General features: G+C 40.1%; 1 protein-coding gene across 1 annotated transcript in view; it reads right to left on the reverse strand.

Annotated features, from left to right (window-relative positions):
- Positions 1-925: 925 nt before the first annotated feature.
- The window catches only part of LOC121891645 (transmembrane protein FAM155A-like), a 33,317-nt gene continuing 13,299 nt past the window's right edge, over positions 926-20,943 (reverse strand). The window contains exons 2-3 of the mRNA XM_042404137.1: positions 6,413-6,584; positions 926-4,090 (exon numbers count right to left, since the gene is read on the reverse strand). Of these exons, the coding sequence (XP_042260071.1) occupies positions 3,792-4,090; positions 6,413-6,584 (471 nt within the window). The 3' untranslated portion in view covers positions 926-3,791. The remainder of the gene's footprint in view (positions 4,091-6,412; positions 6,585-20,943) is intronic.

Raw genomic sequence — 20,943 nt, forward strand, 5'->3', positions numbered from 1 at the left:
TTTAGACAACAGAAAAATGCGGCAAAAATCTCAAAAAACAGACAAAAACCAAGGAGGCAAACAGAAAACACAGTGAGATTCCAACAGTGGGGGGGTGGGGGAGGTAGGAGGGGAGGCAGGGACAGGGGTCAGGGGCATCTTGGGATCCCACATCCTCAGGACATATTTACAACAGAAAGGACAAGGAGGGGGGTTGGAGGGGGGGGCATCTGCATAGATCCACAGGACTCAGATCATGAACAGCTAGAGATCGAAGGGACGGAGTACAAGTGTGGGCCTATTACATCCGCTGCTGTCTTCAAGGGAATGTAGTTCTGTTCTCGTTGAGGGAAACAAACGAACAAAACAACACATCACACAAGAATATCAAGCAAAAGGGATCAGAGAGTAAACTGGGGGTTGGGAAGGGGAGGGAGAGGGGCTAAAGTCTAAGAACTGCAACTTCGAAATCCAGAGGCAAGCATAGACTTGACTTCCATCCCACTCTGATGTGTGTGTGAAGAGCAAATCGATGGTCGTTACGTGATGTGAGGTGAGGTAAGGTCAAACTGTTAATGGGGGAGGGGGGGCACTGATACCATGTTTTCACAGCCAAGAACAATTTGGAGGTGAAAACAAGTGCTAAAGTTAAAAGTCCAGTCTGTCTTCAACTGATCGTTACAACTAGCCTGGGTTAGGGTTACGTTCTGCTTCAGTGCAGAGATTTAGAACCTTCTGTGATTTGATTTGCCTTCATTTTTGGTATATCACTAGTTGCTCTTGGTATCAGATTTTAGTATTGGATAAATCTTTTCTTTTTCTGTCCAATCTCAGTGCATTCCTCGCTAAAAAGGGGGAGTTAAAACACCTCTTAAAGGTGCAGTAAGTCGAATTTAGTGGCATCTAGTGGAACAGACTTGCAAAAATGGAATATAATATTCATAAGTATGTCTTAATTAGTGTATAATCACCTGAAAATATGAATTGTTGTGTTTTAGCTTAAAATGAGCCCTTTATATCTTCATAGGGAGCGGGCCCTCTTCCATGGAACCCAACATGTTCTAGTAGCCCAGAACAGACAACCCAAACACTGGCTCTAGAGGAGAGGGTTTTTCACATTTTTTTGCGAATTTCACAGCCACCTTAGGTTCTCCCACATGCTTGGAAGAGGAGGGGGAGGGGTATTCAGTTGGTTGCCATCTGCAACCTCACCGCTAGATGCCACTAAAATCCTACGCACTGGTCCTTTAATCCCTGCGCGATCACATGTCAATGTGCACTTTACTAGCAGCAGACAGCAAAAAACAGAACAAAATCGGATGGATCAGCCCTTGAAAACTCCTCACACTCCTCACACGCTGACACTAACACAGCCCTTTGCTAGTCTGTGAAAGATAGCGGTTGATCAGCTCGTCTAAGGGTGATTTGAGAGTCGACGGATTGATTGATTGATTGATTGATCGACTGACTGGCTGGCTGCTCACTTGCACCCACTCTACGATACCGAAAAGCCAACAGCAGTGAAGATGCCACAAAGTAGGACACTAACACTGGCTGTGTGTGTGTTTTTTTTCTATATTGCTCCATTGCCAGTATCTGCCTCAGTGGGCCAGCGCAGCAGAGAGGCACTCGAAGATTTGGGGCCTCATTTATCAAACCGGACGTAGACCAAGTTCTAAATGTGTGCGTAGGAACTGTCCATAAGTACAAGAAAATGGGTATTTATCAAAGAAGCACATGCACATCTTCACACAATGAACAATGATAAATCTCACCTGTAATACCCAATCTGCTTGTGCATGCACGGGCTCATTTACATACAGAAATACCCCATAATGCTAAATATGATCAAGCACATCCCTTTAAAAGTCCCAGCAGCCTTAATGTAGAGTTACTTGTTGAAACTGAGAAAAACAAAGACGAAAAAATCAGAGAGAATGAGATTAAGATATCAAAGTGTCCCTTGCTCATAATTAGTCATTACGAGAGGATGTGGTTAGGCCACCTACAGTCTGAAGGTGTGTTTGGTTGAAAGAATATTGCACCTGCTGTAAATATACTATATAATGTCAAACTTACTCTCCATGAACGTTTTGTAGCTGAGAATCCAAGATCACCATAGTTCTAAATGTAAATCTATTATTCGACATTTCCACATGTGACTTGTCCAAAGATAAATAAATATAGATACAGTATGAGAAGAGGGAAAAAAATATTTCACTTTATGTGATGATCAAATAATGAATTGCATACACAAAATAGATATTGGAAACTGTACCACTTCCATGTAATTCATGGATTATGAATTTGCTTTAATTGTTGTAACAGAAAAAAACCTATTAAAAATGAATGGTACAGAAACATAACAGGTCTTTATTAATGCAGATTGATTCCGACTGAATGTCACTGACAGATCCTCTGGATCATTCATATGGAGCCAAATAAGCTCAGCAATGCATCGCTGGAGAAACTAGACGAAATAGAAACATTAACGGCATAATTTTACTGACAGCACAGACTTCAGGTACCACAGTTTAGTTTCAGTTACACTTACATGGTTGATAGTAGAGTTGGTTTGTGTGGATTACACCTGTGAACCTGTGCATGGTCAGGAGTGGTTCTAAATGTGCACGCATTCTCAAGCATACGCACGGTCTAATCATGAAACTGTGTATACGCACGGTTCATAAATGAGGCCCCTGGTGTTTTGGCTTCATGCGGCTGTCCTCTGTTCAGTAGGTAGCAAGCGCAACTACTTTCCCTGGGTTGTCCCTGCAGTCTCATGAACAACAACTCTAAATACTAACTGTGGCATTAAGACAAGCACATGAGCTGCCTGACACCAACACTACCGTATGAGGTAATCTTGACACTTTAGAAACGACATCCACCCATCCAGGAGCACTGCCTGGCATCTCATCCCTAAAGACAGCTAAACTCTAAGCTCAGCATCAACTCCTGCAACATCCTGCAGTAATAAGCAGAACCGCCACTACCTTTGCAACCTCATCACTCCTAACTTGCTCAATGGCCCAACAAGTTAGAAGAGAAAGCGAGCCAGTCTCAGAGCACTTAAGGTCCTAAAATGTGTAGGCATGTACCGTCGTAAGGGGTGGAAAAAAGGTCTAGTTGGACGAAATACAAGCTGAACATTAGAATATAGAAGAATCACATACATTTTGTTTTCAGAGAAACAAGACCCACATGAATGATGGATGAGCTAGTCCTGGCAGGCCCCTCGAGCAACATCACATACAAGGTAGTAAGAAGATGCTTCTAAGGTGATGGAGAGTAGGAAGTGGAGTACAGTTGATATGTCAAAACATTCTGGCACCTGAAAAAAATGCAGCAAAAATCTAAAGGTAATGATGAGTGAGAGCGCACACTCCATCGATGTCCATTTTTCCTCTGACGTGCCATCCATACACACACCGAAAACGTCAGGAAGGGGAAGGGAGAGGGTGGAGGGAAGGAAGGGAGGAAGGAGAGGAGAGGAGGGACAATATGCTAGAAAACATTTGGATGGAATAGAAACAATGAGCAGGTTTCAAGTGGCAAGAGGTCAGTTCTTTAGAGGGGTGGTTCTCAAACATCTCGGTTCGGTTGATGTCCAATCCCAGCACCCTTAGCTCCAGTTAAAAGCCCTCCCACTTCCTGTGGTTGATGGTTCATCTGCGGCAGATTGTAGAGGCATTTCCAGCATGTCAATGCCAGATGTGTCCCTGGCAGCCATGACATTGTAAAAGCCATAATCCTCTTTGTAAAAGCAACATCCTTCTTTACAAGCTCCAGCCTTGATTCAACCCCAAGGTTCATTCCTCGTTAGAAGCACTCTCCTCTGGCGAGAAAATGGCAGCCACGCCCACCAACGTAGAATTATGGGAGGCTGAAATGATGATGACAGTGTGTAGGAGGACGAGGGCCAGCAGGCAGATCTTCAGTCGCCCGCTGCACAGTCTCGGGGTGGCGGCGGAGGTGACCGTGGCCCCCTCGGGTTGGCAGGAAGAAGCAGTCCTTTTTAGCGTCCCGCCTGAGGGGTTGTCCATTTTGGAGTCCCATCGGACGTCGCAGCACTCCGCCTCACTGTCTGATGGATGATCTCTCAAGAGCCCTGAGGAAGAGATAACACAAGGGTAAGAATGTTGTATTCATCCATTTATAAAAAGGGTCAAGGTAATTTTGTTTTTTGACAAGTGATATATGAAAATAAATAAAAATACTTTCTGAATGAAGCTGGCAATAACAAATATTTGATCCTTGAATCCTGTAGCTTTTATTATCTTCAAATACAGTTTCCATATAATTTTCTACACAAATAACAGAAAAGCATCTGATTATACCTTTAGATCAGGGAGAGCATTATACTGTCGGTAACTTTGGTCAGTAGTGTTGCAGCTATTTAAAGCCACACTTCATGACATTTGAAAGAAAAAATAACACATTCACACACAAACTAACAGTTGAATTCATAAGCAATAAAACAAAATCTTGCTCACTTTATACAGTCAGGAGTTTTGCTGTTACAGCCTTACCTGGTCTGGTATGAGCAGTAGTTTATGGTGGCTGATATTAGCAAACTTTAGATATTGCTGTATAACAGTTCTGATTCAGTTTGCTGACTTTATGACTTTGTTCTACTGTTACACTGTGTGTGGTTAAGTTTAGGCAACAAAAGCACTTTGGTTAAGGTTAGGGAAAGATCATGGTTTTGGTTAAATGTTACAGTAATAAAGTAAACATAGGGTTAAGTTTTTTCACTGTTGACTTTTTCAATATTTAAGACAAGACTACTTTAACAAAGTCTTGTGAGTACCCAAACATACCCATAAAAATGCTAATCATGTTTTAGTTGCTATGAGCAGATACTGTATTACTGTATGGATATTGTAGAAAACAGCAAATAAAATAGGTTGTCAGTGAACGCTTTACAAATACATTTGTGAACGTTTTGCATCTTGGCTTATATGTTCATTAAAAACTTTTCTTGAGGTACTTCGGGCAGTATTATAATTTCTCCCAAAACATATTTGCTTTTGCAAATTAGTATTATGTAAATGTCATTTCTACAGTTTTCAAAAAAAAGAAAGAAAAATGTATAAAAATCTAATATTGACATAAAACAGTTCTGCTTATTGATTGAAACATTGCCCACAATAGTGTAATACAATGGTAATAATATATTAAAAGGGATGAATACCATTGTATAAACGGTATAGTAAAATATTTTCTGATTCACAAATTTATATTGTCTCATATTATATATCATCACATCGAACAACCTTACTGATTTGCTTTAGTTCCATTAAAAGGCTAATATCAGCCTGATAAATAACCAAACTGTTACAGTACAAGTATAATCTAATATAGCCATTTCTTCAGGAGAAATGACAGAATTAACTGGAAGTAGGCCATCTCAATGAAGCCTGAAAAACAGTTCCAGTTAAGTGGAAAACACCATCTGTTAATAACAATAAATCTAATTAGCCCTGAATTGTTTGATGGCAGTGCAGTGATGGTTATTGCACTGATACTGGCCGTCCTGTTGGACATCCTTCAGTGCTGGACCTCAGTACGAAACTCTAATCACGACATGGAGGGACAGACCAGACACAGTGACCCTCGGCTGAACTCAAATTAAAGTCCACGACCACACAGAGAGTGACGCACCACTGCATCACTTGATGACCCTGGAAGTCTTACTTGCCCGTGAGTATAAGGAGCTGTCACTGCGCTCATCTGTACAGGGGACACTAGACTGCTGAGGGAAAACCTCTCACTGAGGTGAGAGCAGTTGAAGGATGATGAGAGCAGATCTAGGACAAATTCTCTATCATGGATAAGGCTTGGTCCTAGACTGAAAAGGAATTGAAAATGACCCAAACTTTGTATTTAAAGGCATTAAAGCTTTCCACAATGGCAGACAGTATATGTCTTTGGCAAAACAAAGCATTGACGTCATTGACTGATCAAAAATCCCTCAAAATAATTCTCAGATGATGCAGTTATGTTGCCCAGCTCTCCAACATAACTTGTTTGCTGGCATATGGCCAGTGTCTGCTCCTCTGAAGTAGAGCTCTTGGTGATTACTACTATTGTATAAACTGCAGTAAATATTGAGAGACAGGCCAAATTCAATTCATCAATGCATTGTTAAAATGTCCTTGCCTGAGCTTGGCTGTGCTCAAACACACCACTAGATGTCATCAGAAAGCCTTTAGAAACACCTCACTGTTTTCTTGGAGGGATACCATCCAGTCAATATGGAGATGCACATTTTGGGTGAATTAATACTGTGCACCCTTTTCACTAACATAAAATAAATCAGGAGGTTTTCTCTGAGGCAGCAGAGAATGCAAGGCCACACAAACACCCACACATGCAAACACACACAGTCCGCACTTCTCTGCTGCTGTTGTAAACAGGAAGTATTAACCTGTGCAGATGAAGCTGGGGCTGCCACCGTGGATCAGGTCGTCGTTATCGGGCAGGATGAACGGACAGCTCTGCTGGACCTCCAGGCAGTACTGGTAGCATGGTACCTTCTTCTGACAGGACTGCTGGGTGGTGGGGAAATACTGAGCACACAGCCAGGGCTTATAGGCCGTCTGAGGAGGAAGAAGAGGAGACAAAATTACATACTTAGATGCTGGTTCATGATCATGATAATTCGATAATTACTTTCTCGCTTAATCACATAATGTTTGGTCTAGCATGCTAACATTTGCTAGCACTGAACAAAAAGTACAGCTTAAGATGATGGGAATGTCATTAGTTTTGCAAATATTTGGTCATAAACCAAATTACTGGACAAACTATAAAGTTGATAATGGTGCTACATCAAAAGTTAGGGAATCACCAAAGTTATTAAAATTCATCCTGAGGGGAACATGAATGACTGTGCCAAATTTCATGACAATCCCTCCAGTAGTTGTATTGTTAATATACTGTCATCTCTTGAGCCATATGGCCAGCATTGCTAAAAGTTCCCATTTCCCAAGGTGATGTCTTCAAATAGCTGTTTTGTCTGACCAGCAGTCCAAAACCCAAGGACATTTAAGAAAAGCAGCTATTCCCCACATATAAAAGCTGCATTTTCGCATGAAAACAATTAGTCAATCATCAAAATTGTTGGTGATTAATTTTCTGTCCATCAATTAATCTTTTAATTGTCTAATTGTTTCAGCTCTACACAACACAGCTATGTTTATCCAAGCATTTTTAATTTACTTCGGTATGTTTGACCAGGTGAGGACAGTACTATCCGAATCGAAAACTGTCACCACATAACCTCACCGAATTCAAGTTTCTGTCCTCCTCCAAGTTAAATTTGCTGTAGTTCACTGGGAGGCAGGATGTAATACAAAATGCAGACTTATGTGCATAAGGAGACAGATGGTGACTTCTAATAGCCGAAGCCTCAGGCTTGGCAAGCTTAGCAAAACAAAATGAACCAAGGGCAAACCGCAGACTGGATTCATTCTCATTTTATCTATTTCTTCATGTGTTTCTTACAGGGATTAACACAGGAGAGGGGAAATTACAGCAAAGAGCAAAGACAATCCATCATACAGAGACTGTAATCAAATTTGTTTAGACCTCCCTTTGCACCCAAAATCTCTAACTGGGAGGCTGAAGATCAGATCTCAGATCATCAGAACTCTGTATAACAAAAAAAACCTGTGAATTGATGTGACTTTTGCTACAGTGGTTGGTTGCTTGGCACCGTATAAAATTAATAGAAGGGGCTACAAGCAAATAAAAATGAACAACAAAGTCAAGTAAATAATTTTATGTGAAACTACAGAGGAGTACATGACCCCTCTTGGTTTACTAGGTACCAATATTAAAAATTACAGCCTGACTGACACTGGATTTATAAGGCCAATACTGATATTGATGTTTGAAAGTTTAAAAAATTTAGTTTTTCATCATAAGCAAACATTTTTGATAAGGATCCGCTCAATTTGGTTATTAAACAACTGTTAAAGATATATACTGAGAGGAACATTTTAATGTTGACATGTAGATAATATATTAGTACATTTTTAAAAGTAAACTACAATGGAAATTGCATGTATAGTGTATATATAAGAACTATAAAGACAAATACAACAATAATATAAAGTTGAGATCAGAAAAAATAGACTTAACTGTATAAAATGCAGTGTTTACTGTAGAACCAACCAAATATTATGAACACTACATAGATTTTTGATAGTTAAATGAGATTAAGGGTCTACAGTCATGCTAATGGCTCGTTGAGGCTGTACTTATGCCAGCCGTAGACAAATTTCCAATGTTGGAATAAAATCATGAGAGTTTTGTTAGAGCTGTGGTGCGCTCCTGTCATCTTGATTGTTTGGTGTAAGGTGGTCATAAAACTCAGTCCGAGCTGTCTTAAGTCAGTCTTCTTCTCATCTTGATGTTGCAATAAAATCAAACTTGTTTAATATTATTGGAAGTTTTTAGCCTTGGCTCATGCAAATAGTAAAATTCATTGACTGAACGTTGTCAAAAACCAATAGGTGTGTTCTCTCCAGCACCAAACAGGAAGCAGCAATCTGGGTAGATAGTAAACATGGTGGGGACTCTGAGGAGGCGCAGGAACGTGAACCAGTCTTGGTTCTCTTGGACTGTGGAAAAGGAGGATAAACTGGTGGAGTTGTGGAGTGAACAAGAGTGTCTCTTTCACGTGTCCTACCATTTGTACCATGATAGAGTGGAGAAGGAAAAAAAGTGGACAGAAATTGCTGCAGCCCTGGTTTTTCAAAACAAACCACTGCACACACAAGGGTAGCTGTTGCCAAAAGCTGCTTCTGTTTCTGCTTCACTATTCAACAGTTCTTCTTCTTGTAAATTTCTACCAGAAGCAGGATGGGAAATAATCTCCAAAGGAATCTAGTTGTAGTCTTCCAAATAGGGACCCTGCAAGATCCTCAGTCTTTGCATCTGTAACTAAAAACTCAGTGACTTATGACACATTGTCTTTAGATGTGAGAGGGTGTCAGACTTTAGCCTTTTAAAATCTTTTCAGTCTTCTTGTGTATGGCATGCATTAGATACAGCAGCGCTTTGAGCTAAATGCTTACACCAGCATACTAACATGATCACAATGACAAGGCTAACATGTTGACATTTAGCAGGTATACTGTAATGTTTACCATATTAATTTAGCATGTTAGCATGCTAACATTGCCTAATTAGCACTAAACACAAAGTACAATTGAGGCTGATGGGATTTTGAAGGTATTTGATCATAAATCTATTTATTTATTATTATTTTGGACAAATTGAGAGATTTTTTTGACCAAAGTGGTTGACTGGGTGACCCCAAGACACTGCCATACTAGAGCCAAGCTGCTAGCATGGCTAAAAAGCCTGTCAACAGTTACTATGCAAGCAACAGAAAAGAGTTTCCCAATCATTATTTATGTCAACAGCTTTCTTTTTACCTATTGGCCAACATACAGTACATAACCTACATAAAAACATGCCAATCCCAACATTTGCGTGATAAGCGGAAATTGACTGATAATATTGGCCCAGCTCATCTATCAGTCACAATCTAGATGTCACATGTTCTGAGTCTTAGCAAGGCTTAAGAGTTTTCAGAGTTCATGAGTGAACACATGTCACACTGTGTCTTCAAACAATGGCAGGTCAGAGCATGTGCACAGCAAAGCAATGCCTCATCATGTGCAACCCACACAAGGTTAGTCTTCTATTGTCAACATCTGCAAGTTGGACTGCTTACGTCATAGCAGCTCCTATCAGTCCACTGTGTTTCCTGTAATCGGATGGCAATACAGTGTATTGTCACCTATTGTCTTGTCAGTAAATGAGCGCAAGGGAAAGGTCTGCCCATTAAACCATAGAAGAAATGTACCGCTATTAAGTGATGAAAGGTGTTAGGAGAGTCATTTGACTACCTGACAAATTCATGCAATAGAGGTACAACAGCCCTTTCCAAGTCATGAATCACAGACAAAACAAACCATTAGCAACAATCACCTTATTACCAAGAGGGAGAATACTTAAATGTTAAGCATTAACAGTTTTCCATATTTAAAGGTAGTATTTTACAATAAACATGATCAGATATTACAGATATTGCGCCAATAAAATTACATTTGGTTTCAAATCTTAAGTTTTTCTCAAAATTACATTTTTGCAATTGTCATTAAGAATTTAACAGTTCTGCTTCTGCCATCATATTGTGAAACCTCTGACTAGTGCACTGAAGTACATGACATCATCTTTTCTCATCTGAAACCTACCCGCTTCAAACCAGTGAGAAAAAAGTACAAATGAAGACATCTTTCAAGCGAAATAACCTGAACTGTCCCAACTTTGGCAGATAATTTTGTGCTTATGTAGGACCTTATTGCTCACAGCCAGAAGACATTTGAGAAAATAGGTTCTCGGGGCCTTTGAAGTGATAATAGGAGACATTTTGATTTTGTTAAATTACACTCAGGATCTCCAAAAGGATAAAAAGGTAAATCTTCTGCCCCTCCTCCAACCTCCCATGCATTTCCAAATACTGGGATATCATATGTGTTTCCTGTTTCCAAAGATAACAAACACTGCAAAGGCAATTATAATAATTATAATAATCTGATTAAGGTGATGGTGATGAGGGTGATAATGATGAGAACAGTGTGGACCCACATGCTTTGTAAAATCAAATATATTCCAGACACGTATGACTTCATGTTGTTACTGTAAGTTTCTAGAATATACTGCACTGTAGGGGTTAAATTCTCCAACCTGCTTTCCAGGAAATACACTCATCCTTCAAAAAAAAATAAAATAAAAAAGGTCAAGACTTTTTGTTTTGTTTTTGTGCTTTAATGGCAGATCTGTCTCCATTTTAATCCAGGTTTTGCTCGAGGTGCAGGGTGCAAAAAATGTTTTTCTGAGGATATTCTGTAATAATAAACATGTTCATTCAAATCATGGCAACTACACCTCTTTGTATGTTGGAGAGTAATTTGGATAAATCACACTGACAGTTTAATTCCCATGATCCTCTGCTTTTGGAAGCAGTGTTCTTGCCGTGGAGAGACTGAGGGCTGAATGTGTAGAGGAAAAACTGGCTCAAGGCTGAGATAAAATCACACAGATCATTGATTACATTTGTGTTTTAAGAGTTTGGGGTATTCTGTCGGAGTCGGAGGTGTTAAATCCGCGACTGAGGATTTTCAGCGTGGCGGCTTCCTGTCAGTGCAAATGGCTGTTGTTTCATTCGCGATGATTTAGCATAAATTCTTGCCAGCGGTGAGATAATCCGTCTAGGGATGCCGCGGCTATCAAAAGAGAACCAAAACAATACGATCACAGTCAGACAGGAAATCTGGGTCCTCCTGAAGATGTATGCTGGCAGTTGCCAAGGTAACGGCTTTTTCTGCTTTTCATTAGAGCTCAATGGGTACTGCCCCACTCTCTGTTGGTTTTCTGTTTCTGTGAACGTGTGTGTGTGCATGTTTAAGTGTGCAACCAGGTCTGTGTGTGTGCATGTGCTCAGCGTGAAAAGGGAAGCGTATGAGTGCAAATTGAGTTAGTCAGGAAGCAGGCCTGGAGTCTGATTTGATCAGTCTAATGTGTGATCAGTGTGAATGGGAACCTGGCACTCAAAAAGCCTCTGTCACCATGCAGCTTAGTCTGCTTCGGACAATTTACTGAAGCACAGAGACACAGGCAGGAAAGACACCAAACTGGCAACTGTTTTCACAAGGACTACAGCCTGCAGCTGATTCCAGCCCCAGGCTGGCTTTTTGCACACACTGCATCCCTCTTAACCTCCCCCCTTAAGGTGTTACATCTGTCAACACTTAAAATCTCCAATTTCAATTAGAAATCAAGGAGATGGTGGCCCTGATGTTTTGGACATTTACATTAACACAGAAATGTAAAATACGTCAATAAGACGTTTTCTCCCACTGCTTACATGCAAATCTTTTGAAGCCTAAAAATAACATAAAAAAATTAAGATTCAAACGCTGACGCTCTGGCAGATAAGTGTCAGCAGCGCTGGCATCTGAATTTCACCACAGTGATTACTATTATATAAGAGGCAGGCTGTAGAACAAGTCATGGACTGCGTCTTATTCTCTGTTGCACGCAGTCCTCATACTCTGGGGCCAACAGCTCCACCAGCAAGAACATACTGTTCAGAACTTTAGTTAAACAGATAAAGGAATTAGTTTGCACTTATTTTTTCTTCTATATTTTGTTAATTAACTTTAACTCCTCACAGCTTTTTGCACAGAAGCAGGTCCAGAAACCTCCCACTTTACTCCAGCCTGATCCACAGCTGATGCATTAAGGAGGTCTTAAACACTATTAAATGAAATTTGAATTCTCCTCATTTTCTGTGTAAGAAAAAAATAAACTGTGGTGATACTGCAGCAGCTTTTTGGAAAATAGCTAACTAATTAAAACAAGCCTCTGGGTGGTTAGGCAGTTACTGTACTGCACTACTGACTGGAGCACACCATAGCTCTGTACAGCCTGTGAACGTTGATACAAGATGTTTTTTTCCACCCCAGGGTCCAGTTGTGATGATGGAAAAACTGACTGTCAAAACTCACAGCAACGAGTAGTCCTGTAACCTCAACACTCCTTGTTGTTATGTGGGATTCAAATCACAACAAAGAGCGACGTACAGAGTCATAGAGTAGCTAACAGGGTGCTCAAATCACAGATAGGACCAAGCAGCGGCTGACAACATTGGCCCCTCAGATGTTTAGGTGCTGTCGGAGTAAAGTGATAAACTATTCCAATCATAAACTAGTGACATTGTCAGTCTGAACCAAACATTCACATTCTCTGGAGAACACTAATGTAGTGGTGGTCTTGCGATACCTGACAATCGGAGATCTCTGGGAGTCTGGGGATTTCTAAATGCACGGTAGTTGCTTGAACAGCTGTGAGAATGGCCACTAACACATTTATACCCTTTACATTTTGTCAAGGACACACCTTACCAGAAATGATGCCCCCCCCCTCATTCTCCTCCGTAGTGAATGCATGTCACTGCCTCAATATGAAGGGTCGCCCTAAAGACTTTGGATTGGTTCTGCAATTAAAAACTTTCATATAGTTTCCACTCAGTTTTAACAACATAACCTGGGAGATTGTCCTCAGTCTCTATGAGCGAAGCCTTTAAGGACTGATCTGTGAGTCTAACATGGGGGGGGTGCTGTCATTGCAGAAAAATCAACAAAACTTACATTTCTTCTTTTTGATAATTACAATTCTCACACACGTACAAGTCAAAACAAACAACAAGGAGATTCATACTGATTTCTTACCAAACATTCATTTTAATTTCAGTTTGACTTTGATGCTTCTAGTTTGTGTTTCTGCTCAGCACAAAAAAAAAAAAAATAATTGGCAGGTTGGAAAATGTGGATCTGATGCCTTCAGGGGGGGTTTTCTGCCTGTGTGCTGTCATGTAGCATCAATCAATCCGAGAGCGAAAAACATTCTCAAATTGAATTGTGGAGTGTGTGTGTGTGTGTGTGTGTGTGTGTGTAGAGTGGTCACACTATTTCATAATGTATGATGTTGCACCCAGCATGTTATCTATACTAACGTGTAAAAGGATGAGGCGAATTACCGAGCGATTGTGATGCTAGATATAATATAAACCGGCAACCACAGAGAGAAATATCACATTTATGATGTAATGAGATGACCCTCGTTTAATACTACAAAGAATTTCTCTCTGCTTGGCTTCAGGGGGGATCCACAGCTCAGCTCAGATGGATTACACACCCCCCCTGTGATTTTTTGTGTTGTAAAACGGGGTCAGTTTTGGTCATTCAACGAGCATTCAGCAGCTCACAGAAAGCGGCCGTCAGAGGCTGACAGCTCCTGTAAATCTGACATGCAAAGCAACTCTTCCTCCATTCTGCTTCGCCCTGGCGCAGGGCTTCCCCTCACCACTCCCCATTCACATGCCTGTCAGCGGACACAGAGAGGGCTGTGGGAGAGCTTGTCTGCAGACAAGAGGAACCACTGAGCTGCAGAGAAGTATAAACGCTCGCTCAATATTTATTCAGTAGCAGCAGCGAGGAAAAACCACCACTATGAGCAAATGTCAAATAGCGGGATGATTTAGCCAAATTTTCCTCTTAACACAAGTAACGGTGTTTAACATTGTTGAGAATTCTGGCTGTTGCTGACATTGATCGTACAAAACAACCCGGACCTTGAAGCATGACTGGAACTAGATGAGGAACAAGATAAGAAACTAAAACTGGAATTATTCCCAAGCAGCACTGCAACATAAAATCATTGACAGAAACATTCAACAGCAACCAGAACTTTTCTGACATCACTTTGCCACAAAGGTCATCGCTGAATTTCTATTAGTATCAGCTCATTGAACATTAATTCATTTTGTAAGAAAAAAAAACTACAATTACCTGCTGTAATTTAAAATATATTTTCTGTCAGTTTGAACTCTCAAGTAAGACTGGACAAATAGAATAGTGCTGACTCCATGATGTATCTGACCACTTTCAAATTTTAGCATCTTCACAATTTTTCTCTTTGTTTTATTGCTTGATTATTTTATTTTATTAAATATCAAAGGAGAGATTTTGTTTCCACTGATGATCTTCCTGCTTTTTCACAGAATTTCCCATTGCGATAAGAATAAAATACCGATGAGAAACAAAATGTATTTTCTTTAATTGACATGAATGTGAATATTCCAGCATTAAATACTGGCTACGATGTAAATATGAAATCACACAGCCTCACAGGATAAGTCTGGTGATATTCTATATTTTTCTTAATCTACATATTCTCTTATTAAATCATACGTCAAGACCAAAACCAACCAGTATTGTGTGTGTATCCAAAGCCTGATTTATTTTATTCCTCTGTGCCAAAGAGCTCCATTGTCCAAAAACTATTAAAAACACATCAGTAAGCCACACTGTTGCACTGGGTGACATGCTCCTTCATTAACACACACGCACTGTAGTTTATTTGTCTCACTCCTAAATACACTGTCGTGTCCTGCTCCTATGAATACTTAATGCAAAATATGTATTAATCCACAGCTGAAAATAGCACTATTTCCTCTTGTTTGAGTAATGTTTGCTAAAAACTACAGTACCCAGCTGTTTTAGGAAACAGCCAAGAAGCTCTAAATGCTAATTTAGTAGAATCACCTGTGTATTTATTATTATAATGTATGTACAGTGATGTAAGCAGAAGTCATAAAACTGTGAGTTTTGCCGATGGCGGCCTATCCTTGATTTCACAAATCAAATGCACACACACACACACACACACACGGCAGCGGCTATAAAGTGGAATGACAGAGACGGCTATAAAAAGCATATGAGTCAGCTGCAGAGTGAGATCCCAGTTAGAAGTTGAATGACACAGATCATTAACATTCACACAGATCAGGGCTGCGGTAGAACAGGAAGTGGCTCTCACACTACCTGGGCTATTTTCAGCCATTTTTCTTTGTTTGATGAGAGACATTTTTTTTGACACTGTAATGTACTGAGTGTGCAAAATATTAGATTCTTGATGCTGAAGACGCTCAAATTAGGAGTCAGGAATCAAAATAAAGTCACGTGGTTTGTTTCATGGAAAGACATGGTGCATTTTTCATACACTACACATATAAATGGAACGTCATATAACCAGATGAAATGTTGTTGGCAGGCCTTTAATGCACCCACAACTCAAATCTCAGTTTCCGCTGTAGGTCACTGACGCAACCCTCGGATAATACAGCAGGACAGGGATGTATACGGGAGTCTGTCCTCCTGCATTGATGTCCTTACTTATTACATCCCATTCCCCGGTGATGTAATATATCCAGGCGCTGTGTGCTTCTGGAAAATGACACTCTGAAGCAGAGCGTTCTCATCAACTTAGATGGTTTGCAATTTTGCTGCAACCTGCGTTTGTAGGTTCACCGTACCATCTCCTCCCGACGAGCGCTCTCATGAAAAAACAAAGAAAGGCAGCGGCGGAGGACGATAAATTTGAGTGAGCTTAAAAAGTGTAAGAGAAGTCGGCTCAACTCGTTGTTTAACCAAATCAAAAAGCAAACTTTTGGCTCCGTACGTTTCTTTTCTGAATAACATGCTGGAGATGTGGCCTGAGGGCTCGAAACTGGAAGAGAAACTCGGTCCAAGATATAGTTCTCGCTAAGATGAATGATGCCTCCGACACAGGCAGGCTGGCTGACACTCCACACGCTGAAAAAGGATCAGATAGTCACAGACAGCACCATAGATCAGGTGGCATTTGAGCGAGATGCAGGCGCATAAAGAGTTAGGAAAGCATCAACACAGAAGGGTCATTTTTCTAGATTTTAAAACTCTTTGAGACAAATGAACTTGATGTTGAAAATAAACATGTAGAATACTGATATTTATTAAAGTGAGGTTGCATTTACATGGGAAATTGTGTACTTGACTCACAAATGGTCACACACATTTGTAAATTTGTCAATTTGTGTAAATTATGTTTTCTCTCCATAAATCTGCATCTGCATACAGATCTGCATCAAAATACACACAGTGAGAGAAATGGGATAAATAAGTCAGATGATTTTTATTAAAAAAATAGTGAAAATGCTACAAAAAAATACCCTGTTTTGCAAAATTCGAAGATTCATAGATGTGCACCAAAAACTAATAACTATTTCTTTGCCCCATAGTCAAAATTTCCACTAAATTTCAATGAAATCTAGTTTTTATCTGCTCACTAAAAAGCACCACCAAACACATAATCTCAGTTGTAGCAGTAGAATATATATATAAATTATATATATTTACATACATAAAAATTACATTTAAAAAAAACCTTTCTGCACAAATGTTGGCTTGCATTTTATTTTTAAAAAGTGGGTTCATACAGTAGTAGTAGGTTATAGATATTACTCTGAGTTTGTGCAGACAGAATCACAAGAACACAGATAAAACTGCTAACTTTAATGTCAATTTCTCAGAAGCCAACACGTCTGAAAGAACGATGTTTAAAGGTGAAAACAGTAAACAGAGTCCTCCATTAGTGATCCATCAATCTTATTGACAGGCTTCCAGAGGCTTCCAGAAACCCTGAACCTGTTAACTGGAACTGCCGTATAGAGCACACGGCATTATGGGACAGAGTATGAGATCTGACTGACATGATCCGAGAGATTTTATGATCCTGCTCTACTGTGTGAGCTCCTGAAAGGTGGACCCAATCCTTCATGTCCATGCTGGATGTGAGCGCGGAGATTGCATCCATTTCCCTGAACCATGTTTTGTAGATCAGTTCTGAGAAAACATGATCATGAATGTGTATGGCAGGATTTGTTTTCAGCGAGGTTTAACACGCAGGCGCGGCAGCCGAACAATGAAGCAGTTAGATTCACAAAGCAGGTAAATCTAAGAATCTGCTTTCCACTGTCGCGCTGTTGATGTAAAAATACAGACCAGTGTGAGAAACAAACCCAGGCCGGTATCTAGTAGATAGCAGGTTATTTCCCAGGTTTGATTTCGTGTTGGGTAGATTAAGACGTGCTCTGGTCGCAGGATCCCTGTTGGCTCAGCGCCAGCTCTGCAGCTCTCTTCTCCAAAGGTTTAAAGAATTCATTTTCAGCTGGATCAGAGCTCTGGGAGGCTGCTGAATAGGTCAGTGTGGCTCTGCTTTCTCTATCGATGCAGAGCCTGCTGACTGTGGGAGGCTCGACCTAAGCCCAGGACATATTGACTGAACCCCCTCTACCCCCCCAACCCCCCAACCCCACACACCTTGTCACTCCACAATAAACACAGACGGATAAATGCTGAGTGGGGGTTTTGACACAAGAACCACAACAAACTGGACCGAGCTCAGATGGACGGCTCAAGTTACATATTTTTCTATGTGGACAATAGGTAGATATCAGCACCCATTCATCCTCTGTAAGCTTGTTTGGGTTCACCATGTTTACACTGACATAAACAACCTGAATCACACCAGCCCAGAGGTACAGTGGCGCCATACATGTAGGTATACAGTGTATACCCTCCTCTAAGCAGGGTGACTTAGCATCTACCTTTAGTCACAGATACAAATCAGTACACATAGTAGGGCTGCAGCCAATCATCTTCCAGTCTTTCCTGTGATTATAAGTTAAACAAGTGTGGGGAGAAGCTCTGTCTCTTCATCTTACCAACGAGCTTCATGGAGAGATAGTTAGCAAGCTAAAGACAAAAATTGCCTCATAACTAACGATGCATCAGTTAATGACATTACACATGTGGCTGCTCCGTCACAGGGGGTCTGTTGATCTAAGATCCTCACCACTAAGTAAAAGTGGTAATACAGCAATATGAAAACACTGTATTACAAGAAATAGCATGAAAATGTCATTTAGGTTGAGTACAAGTAAGTAAGCATTACAGAAAAATGTACTTAAAGAAATAGTACTCATGATGCAGAAAAGTGGTCCATGTGAGTATGTTATTATTATTATTATTATTATGGATGCATTAATGTGCAAGCAGCATTTTACTACTGTAGTATTTTGTAGCCCCACGTAAGTACAGTACTTGAGTACATGCACTTGATTGCATGCGACCTAGACTGCTGTTACCTCGACAGTTGCTGACAGATTTGAAACTCTCTTTTGTGTTCGTACTGAGTTTGTTCCCATATTAAGCAAATCTGTGTGAGACAATTGCCGTGCCCCAGTTGCATACCACATACTGACTGAAGACAGTACAAGCTAATCTTTGTAGTATGGAAATTATACATGCGACATGGAACGTCAATCAAAGTGTGACACTGCTGATTAACCTTAATAAGACCTCTGTGGCAGCCTGCGTGGGTTTGTACAGACGGATTGACTGACATCTCTCTGACTTAGCTTTGTTGCACCTCTTAGGGAGGGACAAATTACATCTTTATCATTCCTATTATTCATATTATACTTATCATTCTTATTTATTATCTTCTTATTATTCTTTTTATCCCTGCAGCTACATACTCTGCTCACTGCTTATAATTAGCATGTAGCATTAAATAACACAACCCTCTTCTCAGCACACTCAGAGATCTTCCTGTTACAGTCTAAGGCCCCGTCAAGACAGAGCGCGTTTTGCAACCGTACTGCACTGCCTTTTTTTGTTGAAGCCTACAATTAAAAAAAAGAGCAGCTTCTTGCGTCTTTTTTTTTTTTAAATTGCTGCTAGGCAACCACTGAATCACCTGTCTTTAGTCTAACCATTATTTTGCTGTGATGTAAACTCACACCAGGCCTGTTGTTTTCTGTTCAGATCAAGGTAACTACAGTTGGTAAAGTCTGTGTATCCAGCAACAGCCACCATTAGTTCGTCCTCCATGACTGTTATCTCCACTTGTTGTCGTCACCACCACAGAAGGCCCATCTCTCAATTCATCTGATTGGACAATGAGGGAAAAAATGCAAATGACGTCTGGTGCTTTTCCGCTCTGAGTTTAAGTTTTTTCAACTCGAGGCGTTCAGAGCACTCCTGCAAAAATAATGGGAGAGCGGAAAATCACGAGGTGCTCAGCAACGCAAAAGCAGTGAGCAAAAAGCTTCACTCTCATTGAAAACAATTACAAAAAAGCCACCCCAGGCTGCTAAAAAGCGCTCCATCTAATCGGGGCCTTACTTGGTCTGGTCTCTAATTGCAGCTTGTTGCCACAGAGACTGCTGCTCAGCAAAAGTTACAATGTCTCGCTTTAAGAGAAGCACTTGCCTTTAATTTGGAGACACTGAAAATTCAAATGTAGATCAAACAGGCTTAACAACAGGCACGTTTCAACGTTGAAACATTCATACTCACAGATGATACCGGTAGCATAATGCAGCTTTAATTTAACTTGCTGGAATTTAATAACAACAGACTTGATGGAGATCAACTTTAATCTACAACAGAATAACTTTAATAATTCTTTAATAGGAAAATCACTTTTGAAGACATATGGAGCAGACATTGGCACAGAGTTTTTGTGTTGAAGATTAAATGTGAATCTTTAATACTGTATCTGACTTTTTTGTGATTACAGATCAGTTCAAGTCATAAAGCTTCGAATTGTCCTTAAAACCGTGAAAACCAAAATAGCACCCGATAGTGTAATTATCCTTGATGTTCATTTCACCTGCACGCACATAAAGAAAGGAAGTAAATGTGTTGTTTCAGTCATTAAAACAACAATAACAGCAATATGCTGACTATTTATCTATTGTGAACTAAATGCTGACATAAAATCATCACAGAAAATCTGGAGTCATAAGAGAATATTGTTTCTTCCATCTCTATGCCACACACACTAAACATGAGGATGCACATTCTTAGTAATCATACATTTGGGAACAAGTATGTATTAACTGTAATATGAGGGTAACAAAATGAAAATATTAATGTTGATGGAATTCCTGGACTGTCAATTCAATTTGTCGTTTTCATTCTGTGCAGTGTCTGGACTAAATAAAATGCGAGGTGAATGACGTCACTTATGACCACTTTTCAAGGTAAATACTGTAAATGACAATCATTATCATCCAAGTGTTGGCAGTAATGAGAGTGAGGAAGTGAGGGGAAATGATCAGCCCGAGGAGAGAGAGAGCAATCAGCATATAGATTTATTAGCCTGAAAGGGAGTGAAAATGTGAAAGGTCACTGTGAGTGATTGAGGGCAGATAACTGTGGTCAAGACTGTGATCCTTATGTAACACCATCAGTGTGAACATTCACCTCAGGCAGTGCCTAAGAAGCAGTAAGGACGTCATCATCATTTATAAAGACCTTTTCAGGAAACAGGAGCAAGGTAACATTAGAAATTACAGGAAGTAGATCTCCAAAGAAAATGAAATTTGGATTTGACATGTTATTAAATGTAAAAAAAAATCTGGACATCTGCATTGATATCTTCTAGGGGCTGTTTACAATTGGTTTTAATATGCATGTCGGTGATCCG

Source organism: Thunnus maccoyii, chromosome 24, assembly GCF_910596095.1.
Source record: "Thunnus maccoyii chromosome 24, fThuMac1.1, whole genome shotgun sequence".
Classification (NCBI taxonomy): Eukaryota; Metazoa; Chordata; class Actinopteri; order Scombriformes; family Scombridae; genus Thunnus; species Thunnus maccoyii.